Source organism: Euprymna scolopes, chromosome 24 (genome assembly GCF_053919585.1).
Source record: "Euprymna scolopes isolate OS-2025 chromosome 24, ASM5391958v1, whole genome shotgun sequence".
Taxonomy (NCBI): domain Eukaryota; kingdom Metazoa; phylum Mollusca; class Cephalopoda; order Sepiida; family Sepiolidae; genus Euprymna; species Euprymna scolopes.
In genome coordinates, this window is record NC_136505.1 from 101,192,685 (window position 1) to 101,217,579 (window position 24,895).

The 24,895-nt window shown below is 36.7% G+C and overlaps 1 protein-coding gene across 1 annotated transcript; it reads left to right on the forward strand.

Moving 5' to 3' along the window:
• Positions 1-1,586: 1,586 nt before the first annotated feature.
• LOC145246478 (uncharacterized) lies at positions 1,587-11,314 on the forward strand. Its single transcript, XM_080108096.1, has 2 exons — positions 1,587-1,650; positions 8,291-11,314. Exon 2 carries the CDS (start codon positions 8,299-8,301, stop codon positions 10,048-10,050), a length of 1,752 nt encoding a protein of 583 aa, XP_079964222.1. The 5' UTR covers positions 1,587-1,650; positions 8,291-8,298; the 3' UTR covers positions 10,051-11,314.
• The last annotated feature ends 13,581 nt before the right edge of the window (positions 11,315-24,895 follow it).

A 24,895-nucleotide genomic window follows, 5' to 3' on the forward strand; every position in this document is an offset into this window, starting at 1 on the left:
GATTCTTATGTGGATAAGTTTTGATATTTATGTTGTGGAAAGTTTTCATTCCTAGGAGAAAAGTGGCATGTTTTTCTCTTTCACTTCCACCAGTAGGGTTTTATTTTTTAAAGTTTTTACATTTTGAGGGGTAATATGTGTCGATATAATTCTATGTGTAATAAACGGTGATAAGTCAGTTATTTTGGTTTCTTCAATGGGTTCCAATACAATAAATTTTGAGGATGTTTGATGTAGTTCATTATCTGAACTATCCGAGTCGACGTGTTGGCGCTTGGTCTTTTTATACTTGGCCATTTATATATATATATATATATGTCAAAAACATCGTTAAATTCACTACTCGTTCAGCGGCCGCCAATAGCGTAATGGTTAGGAACCTTGACTGCCATACAGACAGTCGGGTTTCAATCCTGGCTTGAGGTGGTTGCCTGTCTAGCCGCACTGATGAGCTGTGAAACAGCGAAACAATACTGTATGTGGATGACTATATATATATATATATATATATATATATATATATATATATATATATATATATATATATTCATTGTTTATGCTCCCCGCCAACCTCGGAGTCCAATATTGGGGAATGTTAAGGGAAACCCATTCGCCTTGTCATGCCAGGGCTACATAAACAGTATACATGTCCCAAATGGGAGCCATGAGCACCCATAATCCTTTAGTTACACAACCCAAGTCATTTGTGTTAACTTCCGGCACTATACAGCCATGTCACGATTTTAATCATTTGGTACATTTTACCCTAGCCACCGCCTTCTAACACATGGAAAAGAGGGGGAAAATATGTATATAGTTTATAGTGGTACAGGGTAGAACTGTATTTGTTACGGTTTAGAGGAAATTGATAGAAAAGTAGAAGATGTGTTAGGGCTTGACGTAACTAGCCGATTGATCAGATCGATCCCCTCCGACCGCCCGTCTAGCGTTGTACGAGACCAAAGTGTTGCAACTAATATCTTTAATTTCCCTAGATATCAGTTGCTCAACCACCAGGATCCTTTTCTGAGTCATTACAGGTCGCCACCCACGACCAACAGGTGGTCCCTTTGAGAGGCTTTTACTCTGCAGCGGGACAGTCGGTGTATTCTAATGCCCCACCGACGGGGTTGGGAAGTAGGGAAGGAAAAAAAAAAGGAAGGGGAAGGGGCGGTTGTTTTGTTTTTTGTTTTTGCAGAACATAATTAAGTTTTACAAAAAAAGAATAGAAAACAAAAACAAAAGTTTAATGTAGGTGCATTTCGTCTCAGGAAGCCACTAGTCAGCCTGATCTGGTAGCACCAGGACTTTACAATTTAATAAATCCAATCCTGGACAACATCAAGTCTTTTCTAGCGTTTATAGGCACGAAGAAGAAATTAAAAAAAATATTAATTTGACACTAGCGAAGACCTCTTCAAATATTAAATTCTTTGCATAAAAAATCCAATTAAAATATCGAAAACGTTTAAATATTAATTTTCTGTGTTATAATTTCGAAATGGTTTATTTTGTGCGGGACTGTGATTAGACATTAAAATGTTGTACCGGTAAATTTAAAAGTGGCCATTGTCAATTCTTTACAATCGGAAACACAGGGGGGAAACACGGCTTTTTTTGTGTGCTCAGCAAGACGTGACGTCATCACAGGTAAATCAGATTTAGTTTGGAAATGATTTTCATATTTAAATTGTCAAAATCAACGTTTGATTCAATTTTATGTTCAATGGAAAATTAGATATAAAGTGATTTTTCGATTTAAATGTTTCTTGGTACATGCACTTTGGTTACCGTGCTGAAATAATAACGTTATTTAGAAAGCCATTCATAACATGGGGAGGGTGTTATCTAACTATTCTCTACTTTCACTTAACAATTTAATATGAAAGATCTCGTAAAACTTGAATTTAACTTTAAAATACTATTTAAAAAATAGTCCGGTTACAAAAGTGCATAAGCACATGTTTCTTAAAATAATTTGGTCCATTGTTAAGATATTGGGTACTTGTACAGTTTAATCAAAACATTAAAAAATGAAAATATCGAAAAAAGGTTATATCGTACGTATCCGTTGTGGACTGAAGATCTCTGAAAAAAATTAAATTTAATTTGATAGAGGTTTTTTTTCAGCGGAAAAACATGTTTTTATGAGAGCGCGTTGAAGTTAGCCATTATGGAAATTTTGAATACGCCACGGAGATAATTATGTAAAGCGCCGAGACTCTCCCTATCTTAATCTTCCAAAAAATCGAACCTTTTGATCGGTATCCTAACAAATTTGTTTTTTCGCTGTAAAAAAAGAAAAAAAAAACCCTACTTGGTGATTTTTTTTTTATTTTCCGGAAAACTTCATTCCATAACAAAACGGATACATACATTTTTTTTTCTCTCGATATTTTCATTTTTTAATGTCTTCATTAAGCTGTCCAAGTACCAAATATTGTTTCCTATTAAATGTGATTTTTTTTTTCAGCCAGCAAAATGATGAAATATTATGCTGTTGATAATAAAAATAAAATTGATAATAAAAAAAATTGAGTTTAATCGTTTTGAAAAGTTGAACGACCCAAATAAAATGGCTGAACCATCGACATGATTAAAAAAGAAATAAACAAGGCAGACCGGGAGAGATTTTTTTTTAGCATTGTTACCCCGAATTAGGGTTAGAAGTTTGGTTAAGGAAAGTCCTGTGAAATCCAACATTTATGAAGATTTTGATATAATTAACGTCATAGTGTTGTGCTAAGACGCTTTAGAAATCCTTTTGAAACGGAATAAAACATTTAATTTCAACTGATATAATTAAGACGCCAAATACCGTTTGGTTATTTACAAAAAAGTGACGTCATTCCCGGTAAATTTTTTTTTGTTTTTTTTTTATCATTTCTACTATCTAAACTTTAAATGTTGGCTTTGATTTTCCTTATCAAACTTTTAAGAACTAAAATTTTAAGTGTTTCTTAAATTACTTTGTGTTTTGTGAAGATAATGTATAGATATCATTTATTTCGGGCCAACGTAAACTATTGAACTTAAATGCATATTTTTATTTATTTATTTATTTTTTTTTTTTTTAAATAAAAATTTTACTAAGTCAGTTTTTAGGAGCGAATGTGAATCGAGATGACGACGGCTTCTTATTGAAAAGTTCGTTTTGAAATTCGGTTTTTATGTTCTATGAATTTTTTATGTGCACACTACGGAACTTGTGCGTTTTTTTTTTTTTTTTTTTTTTTTTTTTTTTTGTTATTTTGGCGGGGGTAAATTTTTGCATTTGTGCTAAACAAAGAATTATATTAATTTTTTTCGTGTTTTTTTTTTCTTGGGCGGCGGGGTATTTTAATTTTAGAATTTGTGCAGTGTAAAAATTCCAAGCAAATTCTGCTTTCATTTTAAGAATTCCATAACAAAACGACGGAATGTTAAACTGCACAAAACGAACTAGTTTCTGAGGTGTGTAAAAAAAAAAAAAAAAAAAAAAAATTCATCGAACATGACAACTGTTAATTTCAAAACTAGATTTCTTTTCCAACAAGAACCCGTCGCTCTCTTGGTTCACATTTGATCATAAAAATCGAATATTTGATATCAAAGAGCATTAAAATTACTTTAAACACAAATGAGCCAAGTATAAAAAAAATAACGTCTATTAGTTATAAGTGCACATGCCTACTTATATTCACGAGGGTTAGGACCAAACCTTATATTCAATCTGCCTCTGTATCCTATTCCCCTAAACATTTATAATGTACTAGCAGACCACCCGACATTGCCTGGTCGTAAAATACGTTTAAATATTATATTTTGATTAGTTCAGATTTCGTACTTAATATATTGGACCCAATATGCAGTAATGATTTAAAAAAAAAAAAAAGACGCGTGCGCTACCACAGAGAATCTAAACCAAAACGTTTAACTTGCGATTTACTTTCTCCTTTGACGTGAATGTCTGAGCTATGAAGACATGTTTGCAAGGCTAAAAATTAAGGCACGAACTAATAGCTATTACGTTACGCATGCATATTTGTAATATCGTCGTTCGACCTTCACCTGGCAAATTGCATTTTTTTAATTTGTACAGTTTTGCATTAATTTTTTTCCCCTGGCTAAACCTACATAAAGTTTTGCATGGGTTCGAATACCCTATATATGAAGATTCATGCCTATAAACTAAAAACTAGCAGTTTGGTAGGTAAAACTTTTAAAACAATATATACGCATACATAAATAAATATAGAATAAGGCTTGTGTTTACTATAAGCTTTTTATGCAAATATTACGCAAGTATAAATCCTGTAGAATATCTACGTAAATTTAATTGCACGTAATAGTTAACTAAAGATGATCATCCCATAAGAAAACCGCAAAAAAAAATTAATAGGGAATTCATTAAAATGAATGGTTAAAAGAATATGCAAATTAGCTAGATCTTTTGCAGATGAATGCAATTCCACAACCCATTTATTAAAAAGTTCTATTTTCTTTTTAAATAAACAGAAAAGGTTTTAATGTGAATATCAATACACAACAAAAATAATTTATAGGAGTATAAAGTGTATTGAGAAAAGTGAACCACGCACAGGCTTTGAAAAAATTGTTTTCTCCAATCGAAATCGGTCCTGGATATGACCTTAAACTATATCCAGTGGTGAGACTCCAGCTTGCGGGCTTTGGGGAGTGTGGAGCCACCCTTTAATTGCCATTGCTCCCAGGTCCACTCTGGCCCGGAGTGGTAGTACCTGTTAGGGTCCCAACTATGGGTTAAATAGAAACCAACGTGAAAACAACAAATATATTCTATTAAAAAAAATTTTCTTTAAAATCTTTGGATTCAGCATTAAATAACCTGAAAAGGGTTGATATGCCGTAAAACAAAAACAACCAAACCAACCAACCTACCCAAAGCTGACCAGAAGCTTACTTGGCCAAAACGTGGTGAGACGACAACTATGGAAGGCAGTAACTGCTGAGGATGCAGTTAGTAAATTCAGAGTTCCTATCACATCGTAGTTACCATATTACGAAGACCAGAGGAATAGTTGTCCGAAACGTTGTGAAATAATCAAAAAGATGAGGATAATAGTCGCAATAAAATAACTTAATTTCAATGTTTTTATTTGTTTTTTAGTATTCCAACAAAGGGATTGAACCTAATAATTAATTCCTGTTTGTTCGCACTTTCTCAACCATGCCTTAGATTCTTTTTGAAATTTTGTACAAACATTAATCATGGTGAACATAAATTTTTGCCAGAACGGATTTTCCGGGATAACTCAAGAGGCATTATAGGGGCAAAATCGCCCCCCCTCCCTCCCAATCGTTCTTTTGCTCGCATTTTCATAATAACTACGCCTTGGTTTTGTAAAGATTTTGCACAAACATTAGTCGTAGAGAAAGTAAATTCCTCACTCGTAGAAGGCACCTTGCATGCTCGGCTTGTTTTTTCCCCATAAAAAAACTCCCCAAAACAAGTGAAGCATGCATGGTCCCTCGTGAGTGCACAGTGAACGATGCATAAAAATTGACTAAGTTCAGCATTTGCCCCCCCCTCCGATTTAGCTTTAAAAGTCTGCAGGGGACATAAAATCCTGGTGAAAATGAACGGTACAAGTGCATTGCAGTCGGAGATTACTTCGATGAGGACTAGAGTCTCGTGTGCACGATCAATGAAAGTGTCCATATGAAAAGTTTGGAAACTAAAACACCTCGTAGATATGGGAAAGAATAGTCAATAGAATGCAGTTTTAGGCCCTAGGATATGTACATGCAAAAAAAGATGATTAAGTCCATCATTTGCAACGCCCCCCCCCCCATTTAGCTCCAAAAATCCCCAAGGCCTTAACATATTTAAATTTGAGTTCAACACCATGCAAAACTGCTAAATAAACATGCATAGAAACTTTTGGACAAATATGGTAAAATAGTCCCCAAAATGGAGTGTTTTTATTAGCCCTAAAAGAGTCCCTGGGGCACGCCGAAGAGTTATCACAAAGTATAGACAAACAAAATTATATAGAAATCAGTTAGTTACAACTTTTCAAAAGGTTTTTAAAAATAATGGCATCAATTTCTTTAATAAGCACAAGTGTAAATTTTAGAGATTTTTACCCCGAAAGGCATCCCTGGCGGGGCGGAGAATTTTCCCGGAAAATCTTTTCTGTTACTTTTTACTCGTATGTTTAATGTTTGTGCAAAATTTCCAAAAATTCCGAGACGTAGTTATTGAGAAAAGTGCGGACAGACGAACGGATAAGGGTGAATTCACAGGTCTACCCTTTTTTTTTTTTTTTTTTTTTTTTTTTTTTTTTTTTTTTTTTTTTTTTTTTTTGCAAATACATACTTTCTGCCCATTTTTGGATTTCACCTTCCCTATTACGATAACCAAACTCGAGAAGATTTTTACGGCGTTTGCACGTAAATTCATGGATAGCCTTTGCAAGTAGTTTTTAGTCGCGTGCAAGCGACTCTATAAGTCATTCCGTCGGTCGGTCTGTCCGTACCACTTTTGTGCTTGTCCTTTTTCGTTACGATCAAAGGTCTGCTGTTAATAGATGCTGTTCTTAGCTTTTAAAGCTTTTCTTGGCCTCTTGGTCAAGATCAAAGTGTAGTATCTCACCCATCTTGGAAAGAAAGAAATCAATCACTAACTCCCCATCCTTCACCACAAAATTTTCTTTTCTCCATTTCGTCCCATCTATAGAGCATCCCCACTTAGAGAGCGGCCTGCAGGAGCTCAGGTTCCTTTACAAACCAAGTGAAACAGACGGTCTATTAACTAGACGAGGTTCGGAGGGTCCTACTAACCACTTTTTCCCCCCGCCCTCGACACAAATGAATTATCGTATCATTGTTATCTTTTTTGTTTTTACACGGAAATAAATGTTTTAAACAATTGGGTGCCAAGTAGGGCGTCCCCATGTACGAAAGGGCGAATGCGGTATTATGGTGAAAGATTCTATCTAAGAGAAACTTTTGTTTAGTTCTAGAGTGACAAGGATGACCAACGGCCCCCATCTTCCCCCCCTTTTGAGTTGGCCTTGTGCCTAAGTTTTTTGTTCATGTTCTTTTTTTTTTTTTTTTTTTTTTTTTTTTTTTTTTTTTTTTGCCTGAATAAAAGATTTAATATCTCAAAGTGTAGTATTTCCCCTCCCCCGTCCTCGACAAAAATGAATTATTCTACCATGTTTATTATCTTTGTTGTTGTTTTTACACGTTAATAAAAATGTTTTAAAAATTTGGGAGTTAAGTAGATGTCCCCCGGTATGAAAGGGTGAATGCGGTATTATGGTGAAAGATACCAGCTGGGAGAAACTTTTGATTTTGTTTAGTTCTGGACTGACAAGGATGACCAACGACACCCACAATTTTGAGTTGGCCATGTGCCTACGTTTCTTGTTCAGTGTTGATTTTCAATGTATTTTTAACATGAATAACGGATTTAATATCTCAAAGTGTAGTATCTGTTCCGGCAGATACTGCAAGCAAAGATCATATGTGGGTGCAATCCCACATATAAGACCTTGATCAATGTAGCGGCAACCCTTCATACCAATTGTCACTATCCAGCTCCCCTACGCCCCGGGGAGTTTGTCCCCATTTCCCCTTCACTCCTCACTTTAAAAATCGGCCTTGTCTCTAATTTGCTCGATGGGGGAGCAAATAAATACTTCTGGGCCTTTTTGCCAGGATCAAAGTGTAGTATCTGTTCTTGCTACATGCTGTATTTGTTTGTAACTTTTCCTTGGCCACATAGCTAAGATCAAAGTGTAGTAGCTGTTTTTAATATATGCAGTACTTACATTTGTAACTTCCATGCTAAGGCATTTTTAGTCGCATGCAAGTCACTCCATCGGTCGGTCTGTAACACATTTACATTTTATTTATTTATTTATTTTAAGCAAGCGGTATGGAGTAACATCTTTGTGCCCCCCCCCCCCCCGATTTATCAGAGAGGAACCTATGTTTTCAGTGGGTCCGTCTGTTCGTTGTCTGTCCGGAGTGCATTAGTTTTTCCTGAAATTTTTATTTAAGTCATTTCAGCCCATTTTTCGGTCATTTTAGTTTACCTTTAAGAATTTCATGTCAATCCTACATTCACGCATTACACGAGAGCACGCGACTAATTGCTATCGGTCTTGTTTAATAAACATAAAATTATTTTATTTCTGAAAAAAAATTTTTTTTTTTTTTTTCAATCAGCTGTTTAAAATTCCAATGATTTTATTTTTCCTTTTGAAAATGTAAATTTTAGTTTTCTCATCAAAACATGCTTTCTCTTTTTCTCTTTCAGAATCCACAATGAGTCTTTGGACTATTTCTCGAAACGTTGCTCAATTACTAGAATCCAACGCGGAAAGGGAAATCATTGAAATCCTCAGGTCGTATTCCCTCGAACAAAGACGCTTTATCGTCGCCATCCATCACCAAAAATCGTCACTGCTTTTCCACGCAGTAAAATTGTCACTCAATAAAGTCGTTGAATATTTTTTAGAAAACTGCGGGGCCGATCCAAACAGCTCCGGCTTGGTTCGAAAAGAAAACTTCACTTGTCTCGGCGTTGCGATCCGAATCAATTCTCCGATTCTTGTCAACATGCTTTTGACGTATGGCGCCGATACCGAAATTCCCTTCACATCGGATCAAATAACCGCGCTCTTTTATGCATGCAAGTTTCCTACGCGTGGAATTGTGCAACGCTTACTCGAACACGGAGCAGACCCGAATAGTCGAAATTCTACGGGGGAAGCCTTAATTAATTATATAACCAATTTCAGTGTGTTAATGTTACTCATGTCAGCAGGCGCGGATATAAATCTGACTGACAGATTTGGTGTGACTAGCTTGGCTCGGGCTATTCAAAACGGGAGGATTGAGTTGGTCACCTTTTTGCTCCACTTCGAAGACACGCAGGTCAGATTAATCGATGATTCAGGCACTGATGCGTTGTATAATGTATTGGATAAACCAGAATTTGATTTTTCTCAGCATGTTAAAGAAAAAGTAATCGAAAAGGGATCTTATACGACCGAAGAGATCGCTATGGTTCATGAGATGCATAGCTGCAAGTCCCACGTCACTGATTCTCGGAGAGCGCGCGAATTTTGGAAGAAAGCGCTAGAACTCCGAAAAAAACCAATCGAAACCCGGATGTTTGCAACTTCAAATCCAGCATTGAGCTTAAATGAAGTTATTAATTTATTCAACGCCAGCGATATCCCGCCGTTATTGCTTTTGGATTCGATGTTGAAATTCTCTTTGTATACCGCGCATATATATATCCTGGCCGCGTCGAATGTTCAAAAAGATGAGAAATATGTAAGTTTATGCGAGTTTTTCGTCAAAAAATTGACATCTATGGATGATACAAAATTTTTTCGAATGTTGTTTCACGCTTGTGAGTTAGTGAAAAGTTTCTTCGGTCGTAACAATATACAAAAATCGCATACGCTGACAATATTGGATCTGTTCACAAATTATATAGAAAAGGCTAAAACTCGATTACGTCAGATGAAACCGGAACAACGAAGCGTCCATGGTTTTAAGATAGACTACTTAGTGTTTACCGTTATATTCTGTTTAAGTGCTATACGCTTGAAGTTCATAGAAAATATAAATTGGTTACGCAACTCTATAAAGCGTCTGATAGAGTTAGATCTTCGTGGTCCTTGCCAGAAAAGTATTCTCCAGAAGTATGCTGGGTCGCATCGATTTCTCATCAAACGTTTCTTTCTCGATCACCAGGCTGACGTCAATAACTCCGACAGACTTGGGAAAACTATACTACATGATTTGATCGAAACTTCAGCCGCATCGCCGAAAACGATCAGTTTAATCATCGATCACGGTTTCGATTTCCAAGCGGTTAAATATGATGGATATTGTCTCCCTTGTAGATTAAAAGAAATGGGTCTTTTAGAAAGCCCTGTGAAATATACATCGTTACAGTGTTTGGCTGTTAAAGCCTTTTGTGAAAAAAAAATGATGTCCTTTAACGAAGTTCCCCGTCATTTAATGTCTTTCGTAAAGTCGCACCTCTATGAGGTTAACTGATGTCCTTTCACTTAATAGGTTCAAGTAAGTTAGTGGTAAGGACCAGCATTTTGAGGGGGGGGGCATCCGTGTGCGTTCGGTGGAGATGTATCTAAAACAAACGATAAAAAATTACAACCTTTGGTATCAAACAACTCGATTCTACAAACAAGAAAATACATTTATTTTATTTTATATTTTTATTTTATTAAAATTTTTCGATTTTTTTTTTTTTTTTTTTTTTTTTTTTTTTTAATTCTTTGGACTACCGTTCAGGTTGCCTTTTACTTTATTACAACGTTTCGACCGATGCAACCTCAGCCCTTTTTCATGAATCGGAAATCTTTCTGTTGAACTCGAAACCCTTGTAAAATAAACGTCGCTGCAGTGTCTGACTGTTAAGACCTTTTGTGAAAATGAAATGACGTCATTTAACCAAGTGCCCCGCAATTTTAAGTCTCACCGCTATGAGCAATATAAAGTTCAGTGCTATCGTTCCACTTAATAGGTCCGAGTAACTTCTCTTTAAGGACCAGCATTTTTGTTTGTTGGGGGGGGGGGGGTCATCTGTTTGCGTTCAGTGAAGATCATCTAAAACAGACGATCCAAAAAATTACAAATCTTTGGTATTGAGCAACTTTTTCCCCTCCCACAACCAAGACCATACATGCATTTTATTATATAGATTTTTACTTTAATCACATTTTTCGATTTTTAGTTTTTAGGTTTTTTTTTTATTATTCAGACTACTGCTCTCGTATTGAGTTTGATTTTCACAACGTTTCGGCAGAGGCAACCCGCCCTTCTTCCGTGTATCTAGTCGAATTGGCAATCTTTCTGTTGGACACTTAAACCTGCGCGGAATTACGAAGGATTTGTTTATTAAATCTACAAAGGGTAGCTTGCTGTCGTTCTGTCAGTCATGCTTTGGTAAAAGTCATTCGGAATTTTGAGTGTCGCTTGCACTGACGTTCATAACTTCAACCTCCAGAAGAGTGTAACTTTACAACTGAATATTACTAAGTATTTTATGGTATGGATTAAATAGAGGGTTCCGTTTGGAAATTTCGGGAAGATACTCTTGAAAGTCTAAATTACAATAATACAAATACTCATACCTCATTTTTATTTTTTATTTGTATTTTTTATTTTTTTATGGAAATATATTTTAGTTGTGACCTATTAGTATACAAGGGTTTTTTGTTTTTTTTGTGATCACCACTTATCCCTGAGTGGCTTCCGGGCCTTGATAAGGGTTATTGCAAGTACATTACGTTAGTGTGGAGATTTGATGAAGTGTTTACTTAAGGGGGCGGTTCATTAGGAATTTGTTAACATTGGACTTGAAGAATCCAAGTTGTAGTCCGGTGGGAAGCAGGCAGACGGAACAGAGTTCCACAGGCGTGCAGTTGTAAGAAAGAAGCTTTGTTCATGAAATCCACGTCTTGATTTAGGCACAGATATAGAGTGGGGGAAATTTTTCACAGTGGATTCAGCTAGACTGGTGTTTTTCGTGAAAGATTGGCGAGGAGGGACCAGAAATTGGAGTTCAGACGAGCACCTGCCATGGAAATAACGATAAAACAAGGATAGGCTCGCAACGTCTCTTCTGTGGGAGAGAGGTTGCAGGGTAGAGAAAAGGGCATCCCCCACTAAGCCACGAAGTCTATTTTGTACTCTGTCAAGGCAGGATAGGCTGTTTTTAGCAGCTCCTGCCCAGATATGGCAACAGTATTCCATCCTTGGACGTGCTTGGCTTTTATATAGATAGAGAATTGCATCAGTAGTGAGATATCTTGAGGTTGAAAGATTTCTGACTTGGACATAATGTGAAAAGGTTTGAATCACAATGCGAATAATAACTTATTACAAAAAAAAAAATCAAAAACGTTTTTATTTTTGACTACTGGTCGCTCGACGTTGCCCGGTCGTACAAAACGCTTAAACATATTTAAATTTGTGCATATTACGTGTTCGAAAAGTTACTGGAGGGTTTTGAATAAACCAAAAAAAAAAAATTACAACCTTTGAGCACATACAGCACCTGGAAGTTCCAGATGGTCACCCATTTAGTACTGGCCAGACTCATCGTTGCTTAACTTCGGTGTGGCAAACGTGATCATGCGAATAAATATTTAAATGAAAATATATTTAGTGATTGGATTTTTTATTTTTGACATCTTTCTGTAATTTTAACACAATCTGATTAAGACATCGAGATCAATGACAAAGTATTGAAAGTGCGGATCATTTGTTGATCTTATTTCTATCTCCCTGCTATTTGAATTTAAATATAGGTTTTCTGGCCAAATAATGCCAGTTTTTAACAATATAAAGTTTCAATAAGAAATATTGATGTAATAGTTTCATAATAAATATTTATAACATCTAAGAATTTTACATTATGCTTTGGATTAGAGAATTGCTCAATCATTGCTGTTGTTAAAAAAAAAAAAAAAAACGAACTAGAATATGTGCTGATTTTTTTTTAATTGGATTAAACTCTGAACTTCAATATCCGCTACCTTTGCCAGAAAATGCTTTCATATTAAATGACGGAAATTGTTTTGCAGAACAATTTATTCTGATGGTTGCTAGCAGTTAGATTGATAAATCCAAATCAAACGAACCTTTAGATTCAACTGCTTTCCTTTGGAAGCCGAGACAGCTTCCTGGGAGATTCCAGCAAACAAGGAATAGAATGATGGTTGGATTGACATTTTTTTTTCTTTTTTTAGAAGGAAGCCACTCAGGGATAAGGGTTATTGCGTGTACAGTAACCAATGGGATAATATCGTAGTAATCGCTTGTAATGGAGATCTGATAAAGTGTCTTAAGTTCATCAGGAATTTGTTTATGTTGGACTTGAAGACGTTCAAGTTGTGGGAAATAGGCAAATAGAAGAGTTCCACAGGCATGCAGTTCTAAGAAAGAAACTTTGTTCATGGAATCTACGTTTTCATTTAGACACAGATAAAGAGTGGGGGGAAATTACTGACAGTGGTTTCAGCCAGACAGATGTTTTTCGTGAAAGATTGGCGAGGGCGGGGACCAGAGATTGGAGCTCAGACGAACACTTCACATGGAAATAACGATAAAACAACGACAGACTCGCAACGTCCCTCCTGTGGGAGAGAGGTTGCAGGGAAGAGAAAAGGGCACCCCCACTAGACTACGAAGTCTATTTTGTACTATGTCAAGGCAGGATAGACTGTTTTTAGTAGCTGCTGCCCAGATATGGCAGCAGTACTCCATCCTTGGACGTATTTGGCTTTTATGTAGATAGAGAATTGCATCCGCAGTGAAATATTTACTGGAGCGGTAGAAGGATCCCACCATTTTTCCAGCGACTTTCACAACAAATTTGATGTACGTGTTCCACTTCAGATCAGGAGTAAAGGTCAATCCCAGAAGCTTTTCAAAACATGGAGCCTCTCCAAGACAAGCGCCATCCATTTCAATTGATGCCAGATGGGGATCAGAGCGTTGATTATATAAAGATAGAAGCTTCGTTTTAGATGAATTAAAAGTAACCAGCCACCTCTTCCCCCATCATCGCTTCAAAAAATTAATTTTCAAATCTATATGAACTTACACCCTTGACCATATTTTCGCGTTGTCTACGCACAGTTCAAACATTTCAAAAGACAACCGCTGGATACAACTCGCGGCTCTGTACAGACTTTTCTTTCTCTAACTTTAAAACATGGCAAGGAAGAAGAAAATAAAAAAATAAAAAAACAAAACAACATACTGAAGATGGAGTATATCTCTGAAATATATTTGTTATAAATTTCAAACAAGTAAAATATTTGTTTATTTTCCTAATATTACGTTGTGATTTGGCTTTCAAGCGCACTTGATGCGTATTTTATTTTATTCAAATTAAATCAATGTCTCTATATGAACTCGCACCCTTGATCATAATTTTCATATCGTTTGATTTCCATGTGTGAGCGAATTCAGCGGTATAGATTTTAAGCAACTGCAACTCTCAACATTTACAAACCACTGAGCGTCAGCCTCTTTTTAATTCTTTTTTCCGAATATGTTGCTATGGCATTGTTGTGAGACCGAAACTTAGTTGCATCATAGACTCTTCCAGTACTATACGATGATGTGAGATAAATGTCAATGACAGTATCGTAATACCGTAGAATCAGCAGAAGTACTAGCAGTGCGTAGCGCGTACGACTATTCATATTAGACACCACCGGATAGTAAGCTCTTTTTAGTTCTGAACTCTATGAAGGCAGGATAGGACTTGCTAAGCAGCTCCTGCCTAGATGTGGCAAGAGTACTTCATTTTAGGAAGTACCTGGCTATTATACATATAGAGGATTGCGTTGTCAGTGAGGTACTTACTGGAGCGGTAGAGTGATCCAACCGTTTTTCTAGCGATTTTGGCAACAGATTTGTTGTATATGTTCCATTGCAGATCATGTTTTAATAAAACTGATATTTCTCTGGATAGCACAAAATAAAATTAGTTTTTAGGACAGAAAAAACGATAACATGCAAGTTGTGAGATTGAAACTTATCTGCATCATAAACACTTCTAGTACTATGATGTGACATAACCCTCCCAGGGAACAGTGTCGTAATACCGTAAAATCAGCAGGAGCAATAGTAGTATGAAGCGCGTACAACTACCCATATTGAACACCACCGAATAATAATCTCCGCTTACCCCTTTGTCCTTTCTTGTAACCTTTTCAGCTAATATATCTTTCTTAAACCGAATCCGTGGTCTGTGTTTTCTTTCCTGCGGTCTGTGCGAGCCTTTTCTAGTCTCGCAGAAAAACACACATTCACATTTCAAGCTATATTACTTGTCATACATATACGCGCACACAAACATATATTCACGTTCGCGTACATACACTCACATTCACGTGTATATACACACACGCTAACGTGCACACATGTACTCACACACGCGCACACATGGACGACGTCACTTCCGCTTTCAATGGAAATCCACACATGCGCAAATACCACCGGAAACAAGTATAAAACAAAGAGCAATAACCGGCTTCTTTCTTTTAGGCTCAGCTTTCGAGCTGGTCGGTTACACACGCGCGGACATGGACACATGTTATATCTAAAACATTCTTTCAACAGTAAATAAACGACGTTTTTCTTATCCATCAATTGAGTCTTTGTTTCCTTCAATTCCATTCCTTTCATTATTTTCTTGTAGCGATCTAGGGTATTATACACTGGTCCGCAACAGGTCCCAACCTTGGGTCAACATTAGGCACTAAAACTCATATATTGTTGTTGTTTTCAGCACATCTGCTTTTCACAGTTTAGCGGGTAACAACTAAAAAGGTAATATCTCACGCATCCAAATCACTAACATCCGCTAATAAAAAAAATCTAATAAAGAAGGAATTACCGGCAAATATTCTTGCGACGTGAAATCCACAAAATGTTATCGAAACATAGCCTTGATCACAGATCGTAAGACTCTTACTCTTATTATTTGGATAAGACGGACTACTGTCTTCATCTTGAATGTGATTTTTCACAACGTTTCGGCCGATGTAACCTCCGTCCTTCTTCAGGTGCATTTTTTCGGACTTGGGAATGTTTCTGTCGAACTCGGGAATTTGGATGGAACGTCAAGTGGAACTCTTTATTTACTTCACGGGGGTAGCATGCTCTTGTTCCGTCAGTCATGACTGGATAGAGGTCCCAAGTAATTCGTAATTGTATTTTTCGGTCTCCCACACTGAGGATTGAACCTTCGACCTTCAGGAAAATATCATTTTTACAATTGATTTTTCCAAGTACTCTAATCAGTTCGCCACCGGTCCTTGTGGACCCAAATTCCCGAGTTCGACAGAAATATTACCCAGTCCGACAAGATACACTTGAAGAAGGTCGGAGGTTACATTGACCGAAACGTTGTGAAAATCACACTTAAGATGAGGACAGTAGTCCGATGAATTCAAATAATACGAATAACCAATCCTCATCTTAAAAATTCAGAAACGTAAGACTCTTGTTAGAATTTTCAGGTCCAAGATGAATGCATCTGCTCAACTTCTGTCAAAAGAAATACACAAATGGAACTTCAAGTATCGTCAGTGTCTTAGTTACACTTTCACACAAGAACAAATATTTGCGAAAAAATAACCAAATAACAAAAAAACTGGACACAAGTTTACATTTTGTAGCAAAACCGGAAATACATTTATGACGTCAATTTGCAGTTCCCGGTTTTTATCGGGCATGCAAATCAGCTACGAACTTCATATCTCACAGAAACTCGTAACATGCTATTTTCCCACTGGCAATTCCACTGAACAAACTATAAGCGCGCACCCAGCATTTAGTGCTATATCTGTCTATAGTTAAATTCGGAATATAACTCTCTCTCTCCTTCATATTTGAGTGTATATTGTACTTGTCTATTATTTAACATTTTTCTCTTAAGAAATCTTCATTCAGTTTTACTAATTAACTCTTATTTCTATAACGCAATAAACAAAACTTATATAATCAGCGATGAATCATTCGAAACGACAGTAATAGATGCATGTTTTCCGGCTTCTATCATTAGATTATATTCGCTATTACAAACTGCTATATTATTTCCGAAGAGATTAACTCTTTAAAACAAGTCATAGCGAATTGCGGTAGAAGGATGAATCACCTATTAATATTTTCTACTGTGACTACCCCAGTTAATACCGGAGCGAAATAGTAAAGAGAAGTGAACACAAATTTACATTTTGTAGCAAAACAGGAAATACATTTATGACGTTAGTGTGCAGTCTCCTGTCTTGACTCTACATGCAAATCAGCTACGAACTTCATATCTCACAGAAACAATCTCGCAAAATGCTACTTTTCCAATGGCGATGCAATTGAAATAAACCGCACATCTTTCTATCTATAGGCAAGTTCGGAATATAACTGTCTCTCTCCTTGATGTTTGAGTGTATATTGTACTCGTCTCTTATTTAACACTTTTCTCTAAATAAATCTCCATTTAGTCTTATTTCATTGCCGTTATGAAGAATATATATTCAGCGAAATCTTAGCCATATGAAAAACATAGATGCACTTCCCGAAAAAAACATTTTTTTTTTACACAGTGGTCACCACTTATCAAGGCCCGGAAGCCACTCAGGGATAAGGGTTATTGCAAGTACATTACGTTAGTGTGGAGATTTGATAACGTGTTTACTTAAGGTGGCGGTTCATTAGGAATTTGTTAACGTTGGACTTGAACACATCCAAGTTGTAGTCAGGTGGGAAGCGGGCAGACGGAACAGTTCCACAGGTGTGCAGTTCTAAGAAAGAAGCTTTGTTCATGGAATCCACGTTTTGATTTAGGCACATTTGGGGGGAAATTTTTTCACAGTGGATTCAGCTAGACGGGTGTTTTTCGTGAAAGATTGGCGAGGGGGGACCAGAGATTGGAGTTCAGACGAGCACCTGCCATGGAAATAACGATAAAACAAGGATAGGCTCGCAACGTCTCGCATCCCCCACTAAGCCACGAAGTCTATTTTGTACTCTGTCAAGGCAGGATATGCTATTTTTAGCAGCTCCTGCCCAGATATGGCAGCAGTCCTCCATCCTTGGACGTACTTGGCTTTTATATAGATAGAGAATTGTATCAGTAGTGAGATATGTTCTGGAGCGGTAGAAGGATCCCACCATCTTTCCAGCGACCTTAGCAACAGACTTGATGTACGTGTTCCATTTCAGATCAGGAGTGAAGGTCAAGCCCAGAAGCTTTTCAAAACACGGGGCCTCTCCCAGACGAGAGCCATCCATCACAATTGATTCCAGATGGGGATCAGAGCGTTGATGATGTAAGGATAGGAGTTTGGTTTTAGATGCATTAAAGGTAACCAGCCACGTCTTTCCCCACTGAACCACGCGCTCGAGATCAGAGGAGAGAGAATCAGAGAGAACTTTGTCATTTACAGCCTTTGATATTTTGCCGTAGATGGTCATGTCATCAGCATATATGTAACGAATGATTTAAGTATGTGTTTAGGGAGATCATTGATGTAGATCAGGAAGAGAGTTGGGCCAAGGATTGACCCCTGAGGGACTCCAGCATTAATACTGCAGGCCTCTGATTTTTGTCCATCGACCACTACTCTTATGAGCCTACCCATTTTATGACGCGTTAACAAAGTAAAATAAATATTTGATGTAACTTAACAGTTTATCTTTAATAAGATAAAATCGTTACTTTGTGTAGATATGCCGCTTAAGTACACTGCACTGCATCTGAATAGATTCTATACAATCTGATAAACAAACTTTTAGAAGAAAAATATACAACTGAAACCGCAGTTCAACGGCTATCGTGGTTGCTGAATGCTTAAACAAACTCTTTAGAAAAACAGAAGTAGACGCACATATTCAGCCAAAACAGAAAACATTTTTTATGACTTCAGTGTGCAAAAAAATTAAAGAATAAAAAAAAAGACGATGGATAGCACTAAATTTTCAATTAACAAATAGACAGTTCCCAGACGCTAACAATTAACAGTTTAAATAAATATTTTCGATAAATGTCACATAGGCACAACGAATTTATTTTTATTATGGCACGAAAGAGATCTAACAAGAAAGCTGAAAAATAAATCTTTAGAAGTAGTAAGCTACGAAGTGCCTTAAATAAGTTTAAAGACTTATTTTTTCGTATATACACTTTTAGTGATAGTACACACATGAAGCTCTAGTTCATTTGAAGTAATCTCCTCCGACTGCAATGCATCTTTATTGTACTGTTACGACTTGTAGAAGGGCGTATGGAATTCCTCTTGTATGAGCGTGTCAGTGACCCTCGTCAGAACCTCTTTCATCTCCTTTATAGTCTCATAACAACAGCGTTAAAGGTTTTCCTTGAGCTTAGGGAATAATGAAAAGTCACATGGAGCAAGGTTTAGGCAATAAGGAGGGTTAGGAACTGTTTTCATGCCCATCTTGGTCAAATGGTCTGATGTTCTCTGAGCACCCTTATTATTAAATTACTAACGGGGGTACCCGGCGTTGCCCGAGTGTTTGTTTCCGGGACGGGGGGGGGTTAAAAAATGTTATGGTAGGTAAGTAGGAAGGATCAAACCCGGAGTCATGAGTAAAAGTAGGAAAATAAAGTGTGAAAAAAAAACAAAAACATCTGCAACGTTAACAGTTCGGCCACCAAGAAAAGTCCATTCCAGTTGTTTAGGAAAAAAAAACAAAAAATAAACGACTACGGTAGGTCGGCGCGAACGTGAAAATATAATGTGAATTGTCCAGCACGCTAACCACTACGCCACAGAGCACTGCAGCTTAGTTTAGTGATTTTAAATAACTTCACATGAAAGAACTACGAAGCCAAACCGGTGTTCTCTTCTCAACTGTTCCTTGTGAACGATCCCCAAACGGTGTTAAGTGGTGGCAGGGGGAGGAGGAATTTATTAGAGAGAAATATTTTACCACTTCCATTGATCTTAACCGATTTTGGCCGTGACTTCTCAGCAGAAAAAGTATAGAAATCTAAGATTATCGAGGAATTTGAGAAATAATAAGCCTATAACACACCTCAGATATTGTTCTGCCGTTTGTGCATATTATATTTGCATGAAATATCTTGATTTTTAATCCTATTAATGTCAAAATCAGACGGGAAAAAATGAGTTCATTTTATTTATATAATAATATAATAATAAATAAATAAATATAATAATAATATATATATATATATATATATATATATATATATATATATATATATATATATATATAAGAAGATAGATAGATAGAAGATAGAAGAGAAGATTATATTTATATGAAGGAAAGAGACAGTTATATTATTTAATTGAAATTCATTATTGAGATGAGTTTTATTTTATTAATTTTTATTTTATTGCGGACTATTATCCTCATCTTTTTCTTAGTTGTTTCACGACGTTTCGGCCAACTCTTCCTCTGGCCTTCGTCAGGTGGTAACCACGACGGGATAGGAACTCTGAATCTCCTGACTGCATCAACTGCAATTACCTTCGGGGCCCGTGGCGCAGTTGATAAAGCCGTTGAATCTCTACGGTTCCAGGTGAGAATTGTCTGAAGATAGCGGTTTCAATCCTACCCAAAAGCCGACCAGAGGCTTACTTGGCCAAAACGTGATGAGTCAACAACTACGGAAGGCAGTAATTGCAGTGGATGCAGTCAGGTGATTTAGAGTTCCTATCCGGTCGCGGTTATCACCTGACGAAGGCCAGAGGAATAGTTGGCCGAAACGTTGTGAAACAACTAAGAAAAAGATGAGGATAATAGTCCGCAATAAAATAAAATTTAATAGACAGTTATGCTCCTAACATAACTATAGATAGACTAATAGGCGAACACATAGCGCTGATTTCCGCGTACAACCTCATAGTTTATCCAGTAGACTCTTCAGTGGTAAAGTAGCATTTTATGGATTTGTTTCTGTAAAATATGAAGTTCGTAGTTTGCGTGTAGAGCCAAGTGGAACTGCTGTTCTATTAGTATATTTCCCTTTGAGGTGTTTATGAAGCTGAATGCATTACAATTTCAGTCCAATAGATATTCATATATAGTAAATAGCCGTTACATTTTAAATAACTTCTTAACCTATATACTCGACGATTTTTATTTACAGGCTTCAAATTTGGTATATACAGTATTCAGACAGGTATGAAACTTTCTAATCTGTCTTCATCCGGAAGAAAGGGATCAAAATTGAAAAATTGGTTCGAGGGAGGCCATCGGATTTTGTCTGTTTTTCAACTGTTTCACGAATGCGCACACGTGAATCGTTCACATTAGAGATTCTTTGTTGGCAATAAGTAAGTTTGAAAACACTTTTTTAAATAGTGAGTCAAGCTGGCCTAATAGTTATGGTACTTGACTCACTGTCTTTAGGTTTTGGTTTCGATCTCAGCTTGAGTATTTTCTTTTACTTACAAGAAATGAAAAAATAATACACGCATGCATATGTCTCTGTTTCTCTTCCTTTCTTTTACTTTCTCTTTTGAAAAAGAACTTAACGTTACGTTCACTACTTACGATATTTCTGCTTATAATAAATAAAAATTTTGCATTAATTAGAATTTTTATATCTAAGCGTATTTTACGACCGGGCAACGATTTGCGGCCTGCTAGTATCTTCATAAAGCATTGGCCTAATTAACGATTTACTGACCAAACTATGATTACATTCAAAAGGAACTGATCTGCCATTAGAGTAGAAACTCGTTTGCTATCAATGGGAACTATAAAGAGATGGTTTTGTTTCTGATGTGTTAATTTTTCAGCTATTTCGTGAGTGTGATATTCACATATGCGTGTGTGATATTCACGCATGTATGTGATATGACGTGACTACGAGTGATAGTCACGTATGTGATATACACATGTGTGTGTGTGTGTGATATTCATGTATGTGTGTGATATTAACGTGTGTGATAATCACGTACGTATGTATGCGATATTCAGGTATGTGTGTGATATTCACATATGTCTGTGCGATATTCACGTAGGTATGTGATGTTATCGTATATCTGTATTCATATCTGCATGTGTATTGTTATATATATATATATATATATATATATATATATATATATAGAGAGAGAGAGAGAGAGAGAGAAAGAGAGAGAGACAGAGAATGACAGTAAAAGAGAGTTAAATTTCTTTTTCAATATATTACTGCAAAAGTAATTTCAGTAAAGAAACAAACAATTAAAACAGCATAATTTTTTAAAAAAATGAAAATATTCCCGGGCAAAGTTTCTTAAGATGGGGGTTTCAATCCTACCCAAAGCAGGACAGAGGATTAGTTGGCAAAAACGTGGTGAGACAACAACAACTATGGAAGGCAGTAATTACTTGGGATACAGTTACAAGACTCAGTATTTCTACTCCGTCACGGTTAATCACCTGAAGAATGCCAGAGGATGAGTTAGCCGAAACATGGTGAAATAACAACAACCATGAAGATGAGGATAACAGTCCGCAAAAAACTGAACACAGAAATTATTTTATACGAACAAACTCAATATAATACCAACAATTGTAGAAACATAGAAACATTAAAAAATGAAAAAAATTGGAATAAATATTAAGAGAAATCGGAATCAACGGGAAGACTGAGATTATACAACGAACTGTAATGCTAAAACAGCTAAAATCTTAAGGAAAACCCTCGAGTGCAGAAACTAGTCTACATGAGCGACAAATGGTAACCGGGCATATGGAAACTGCAACAGAAGTGAAACAAAAAGACGTAAATATTTTATACGTTTATTCGAGTTTATTTTTAACGTTACATTGCAATTTGTGTATAAAAATGAAAACGGTTTATAGAAGTGTGAGATGCATTTGTATGTATTAGTAATAAACAAAAAACGTTGCGCGGAAGAAAAAAACAAAACTTGTTTCAACACAACAACGAAAGGATTTATTTAACTTAAAGAATGTTTGACAGAATCCAAGCTGTTTCCGTGCAGAATCCAGTACATGCTTCTGTCGAACTCCGGAATTTGGACAGAATTTCGAGTGGAACCCTTTATTTACTTCATGGGGGTCTCATGCTTCCGTTCAGTCTTAAAAGACAAAGGATACACCTAAGGGGAAGTAGCGCCTGTAATTGTGAGGCAAGGGTTGCGCAATCACTAACCACACCTCTCCTGAATCGGCAGTTTAGGTCCAGTTGCAAGGAGAGGGCCAGGACGACTGGAAACAATGCCGAGATAAACGGAGAACACATTCAGCACCTGGAAGTTACAAATGGTCACCCATTTAGTACTGGCCAGGTTCAACGTTGCTTAACTTCGGTAATCCAGCGGGAACCGGTGTGTCAACGTGATTATGCCGTATGCTTCACGGGGGTAGCATGCTCTCGTTCCGTCAGTCATGACTGGATAGCGGTCCTAAGTAATTCGCAGTTGTATTTTTCGGTTGCCCACACTGAGAATTAAACCTTCAATCTTCAGGAGAATATCCCTTTTACGACTGATATTTCCAAGTATTCTTACCATTTCGCCACGCGTCCGAAATTCCGTCCAAATTTCTGAGTTCGACTAAAACATTCCCGAGTTCGACAAGACACACCTGAAGAAGGTCGGAGGTTACATCGACTGAAACGTTCTGAATATGACACTCAAGATGCTAACAGTAGTCCGAAGAATCCAAATAGTACGAGCTCAAATTTCGTCACTTACAGATAATTCGAAGATTTAGCAGACAAACGAATAAAAAAAGGTTAAAGAATCAAATATCACTTCAATAAATGTTAGCATAGCCAATAAAAATAACTTTTATATCTATCTGGCTTATTTTTTTGTGTTTTAAAGTACTTTTAAATGCTCTTTCTTATTCCAAAAATCCACGTTTTACGGAGCGGTTAGCCAACAAAGATGGCCGCCGACAATCTTCAGGTGTTTGCGGCCATCTTTGTTGACTTACCCCTCCGTAAATCGTGAATATTTAATAAAACAAAGAGCATTTAAAACTACTTTAAAATAGAAAAAAATTAATCAGATAAGTATAAAAGTTACTTTTATTGGTTATAGTAACATTTATTGATTGTATATTTGATATTTTGCCGTAGTCGTTTGTTGGTTTCTCAGCTAAGTCCTCGAAAATAATTTACGATACTCGCATATCGGTCAGCAATTATCGTCGCGCCAAGATCAACAATGATGGAGCATTTAATGGACAAGAGTAGGAGAGAAAAGAGAGAAAGAGAGAGAGAGAGAGAGAGAGGAAGGAATGCTTTTTTCTCGTTGCTTCAAAGGGTCTCTCTGCTCACCGACCGTGATTACTAAAAGAACTGAAGAAACCATTCCAAAAGGCAAAGTCCTGGATATGACCTTAAACTATATCCGATGGTGAGGCCCCAGCTTACGGGCTTTGGGGAGTGTGGAGCAATCCTTTAATTTCCATTGCTCCCAGGTCCACTCTGATCCGGAGTGGTAGTGCCCGTTAGGGTCTCGACTATGGGTTAAATAGAACATAACTTGAAAAAAAAATTCTATTAAAAAACTTTTCTTAAAAAAACAAATATATTTTATTAAAAAATTGTTCTTCAAAATCACCGGATTCGGCATTAAATAACCTGAAAAGGGTTGATATGCCGTTAAACAAAAACAACCAACCAAATCAAAAGGCAAATAAAACTAATGCGCCCAGTAAGCTGATTGGTCAGTATATACTGTAGTTTAGCTTTCGATAAAAATATGACCAACTCTTTTCTTTTTTTTTACACAATTTCACCTCAAACAAGGCGCCACTTGGACGTAAGGAGCTACTATTTGGGATAAAAGGGGGTTGTGAGAAGTTGAATAGCTGTTCCCAGGATATTTTAACTTATGCATGTCAGTGCAGTAAGGGGAGCAGGAAATACGGAAGGACTTTTTCTGTCGAACTCAGGAATTTGGGATTTCGAACGGAACCCTTTATTTACTTTAGGGGGACAGCTTGCTCTTTCGTCATCGGCTATGACTAGATAGATGTCCTAAGGACTTCCGAACTGTATTTTTTTGGTCATCCACATTAAAAATTGAACCGTCAACGCTCGGGAGAATATTACTTTCACAACTGATTTTTCTAAGTACTCTAACCATTGTGTACCGGGTCCGAAATTCCGTCCAAATTCTTGAGTTTGGCCGAAACATTCTCGAGTTTCACAATATACACGTGAAGAAAGTTGGAGATTATATCGGCTGAAACGTTGTGAAATTGACACTCAAGACGAGAACATTAGTCTGGAAGAATTCAATTTATACGAGCTCAGATTTCAACATTTAAATGAATTCCTGGGCAACGAGTTAATTCTAAATATTGTAGAGTACTAAAATGAAAAAAAATATTGTTTACT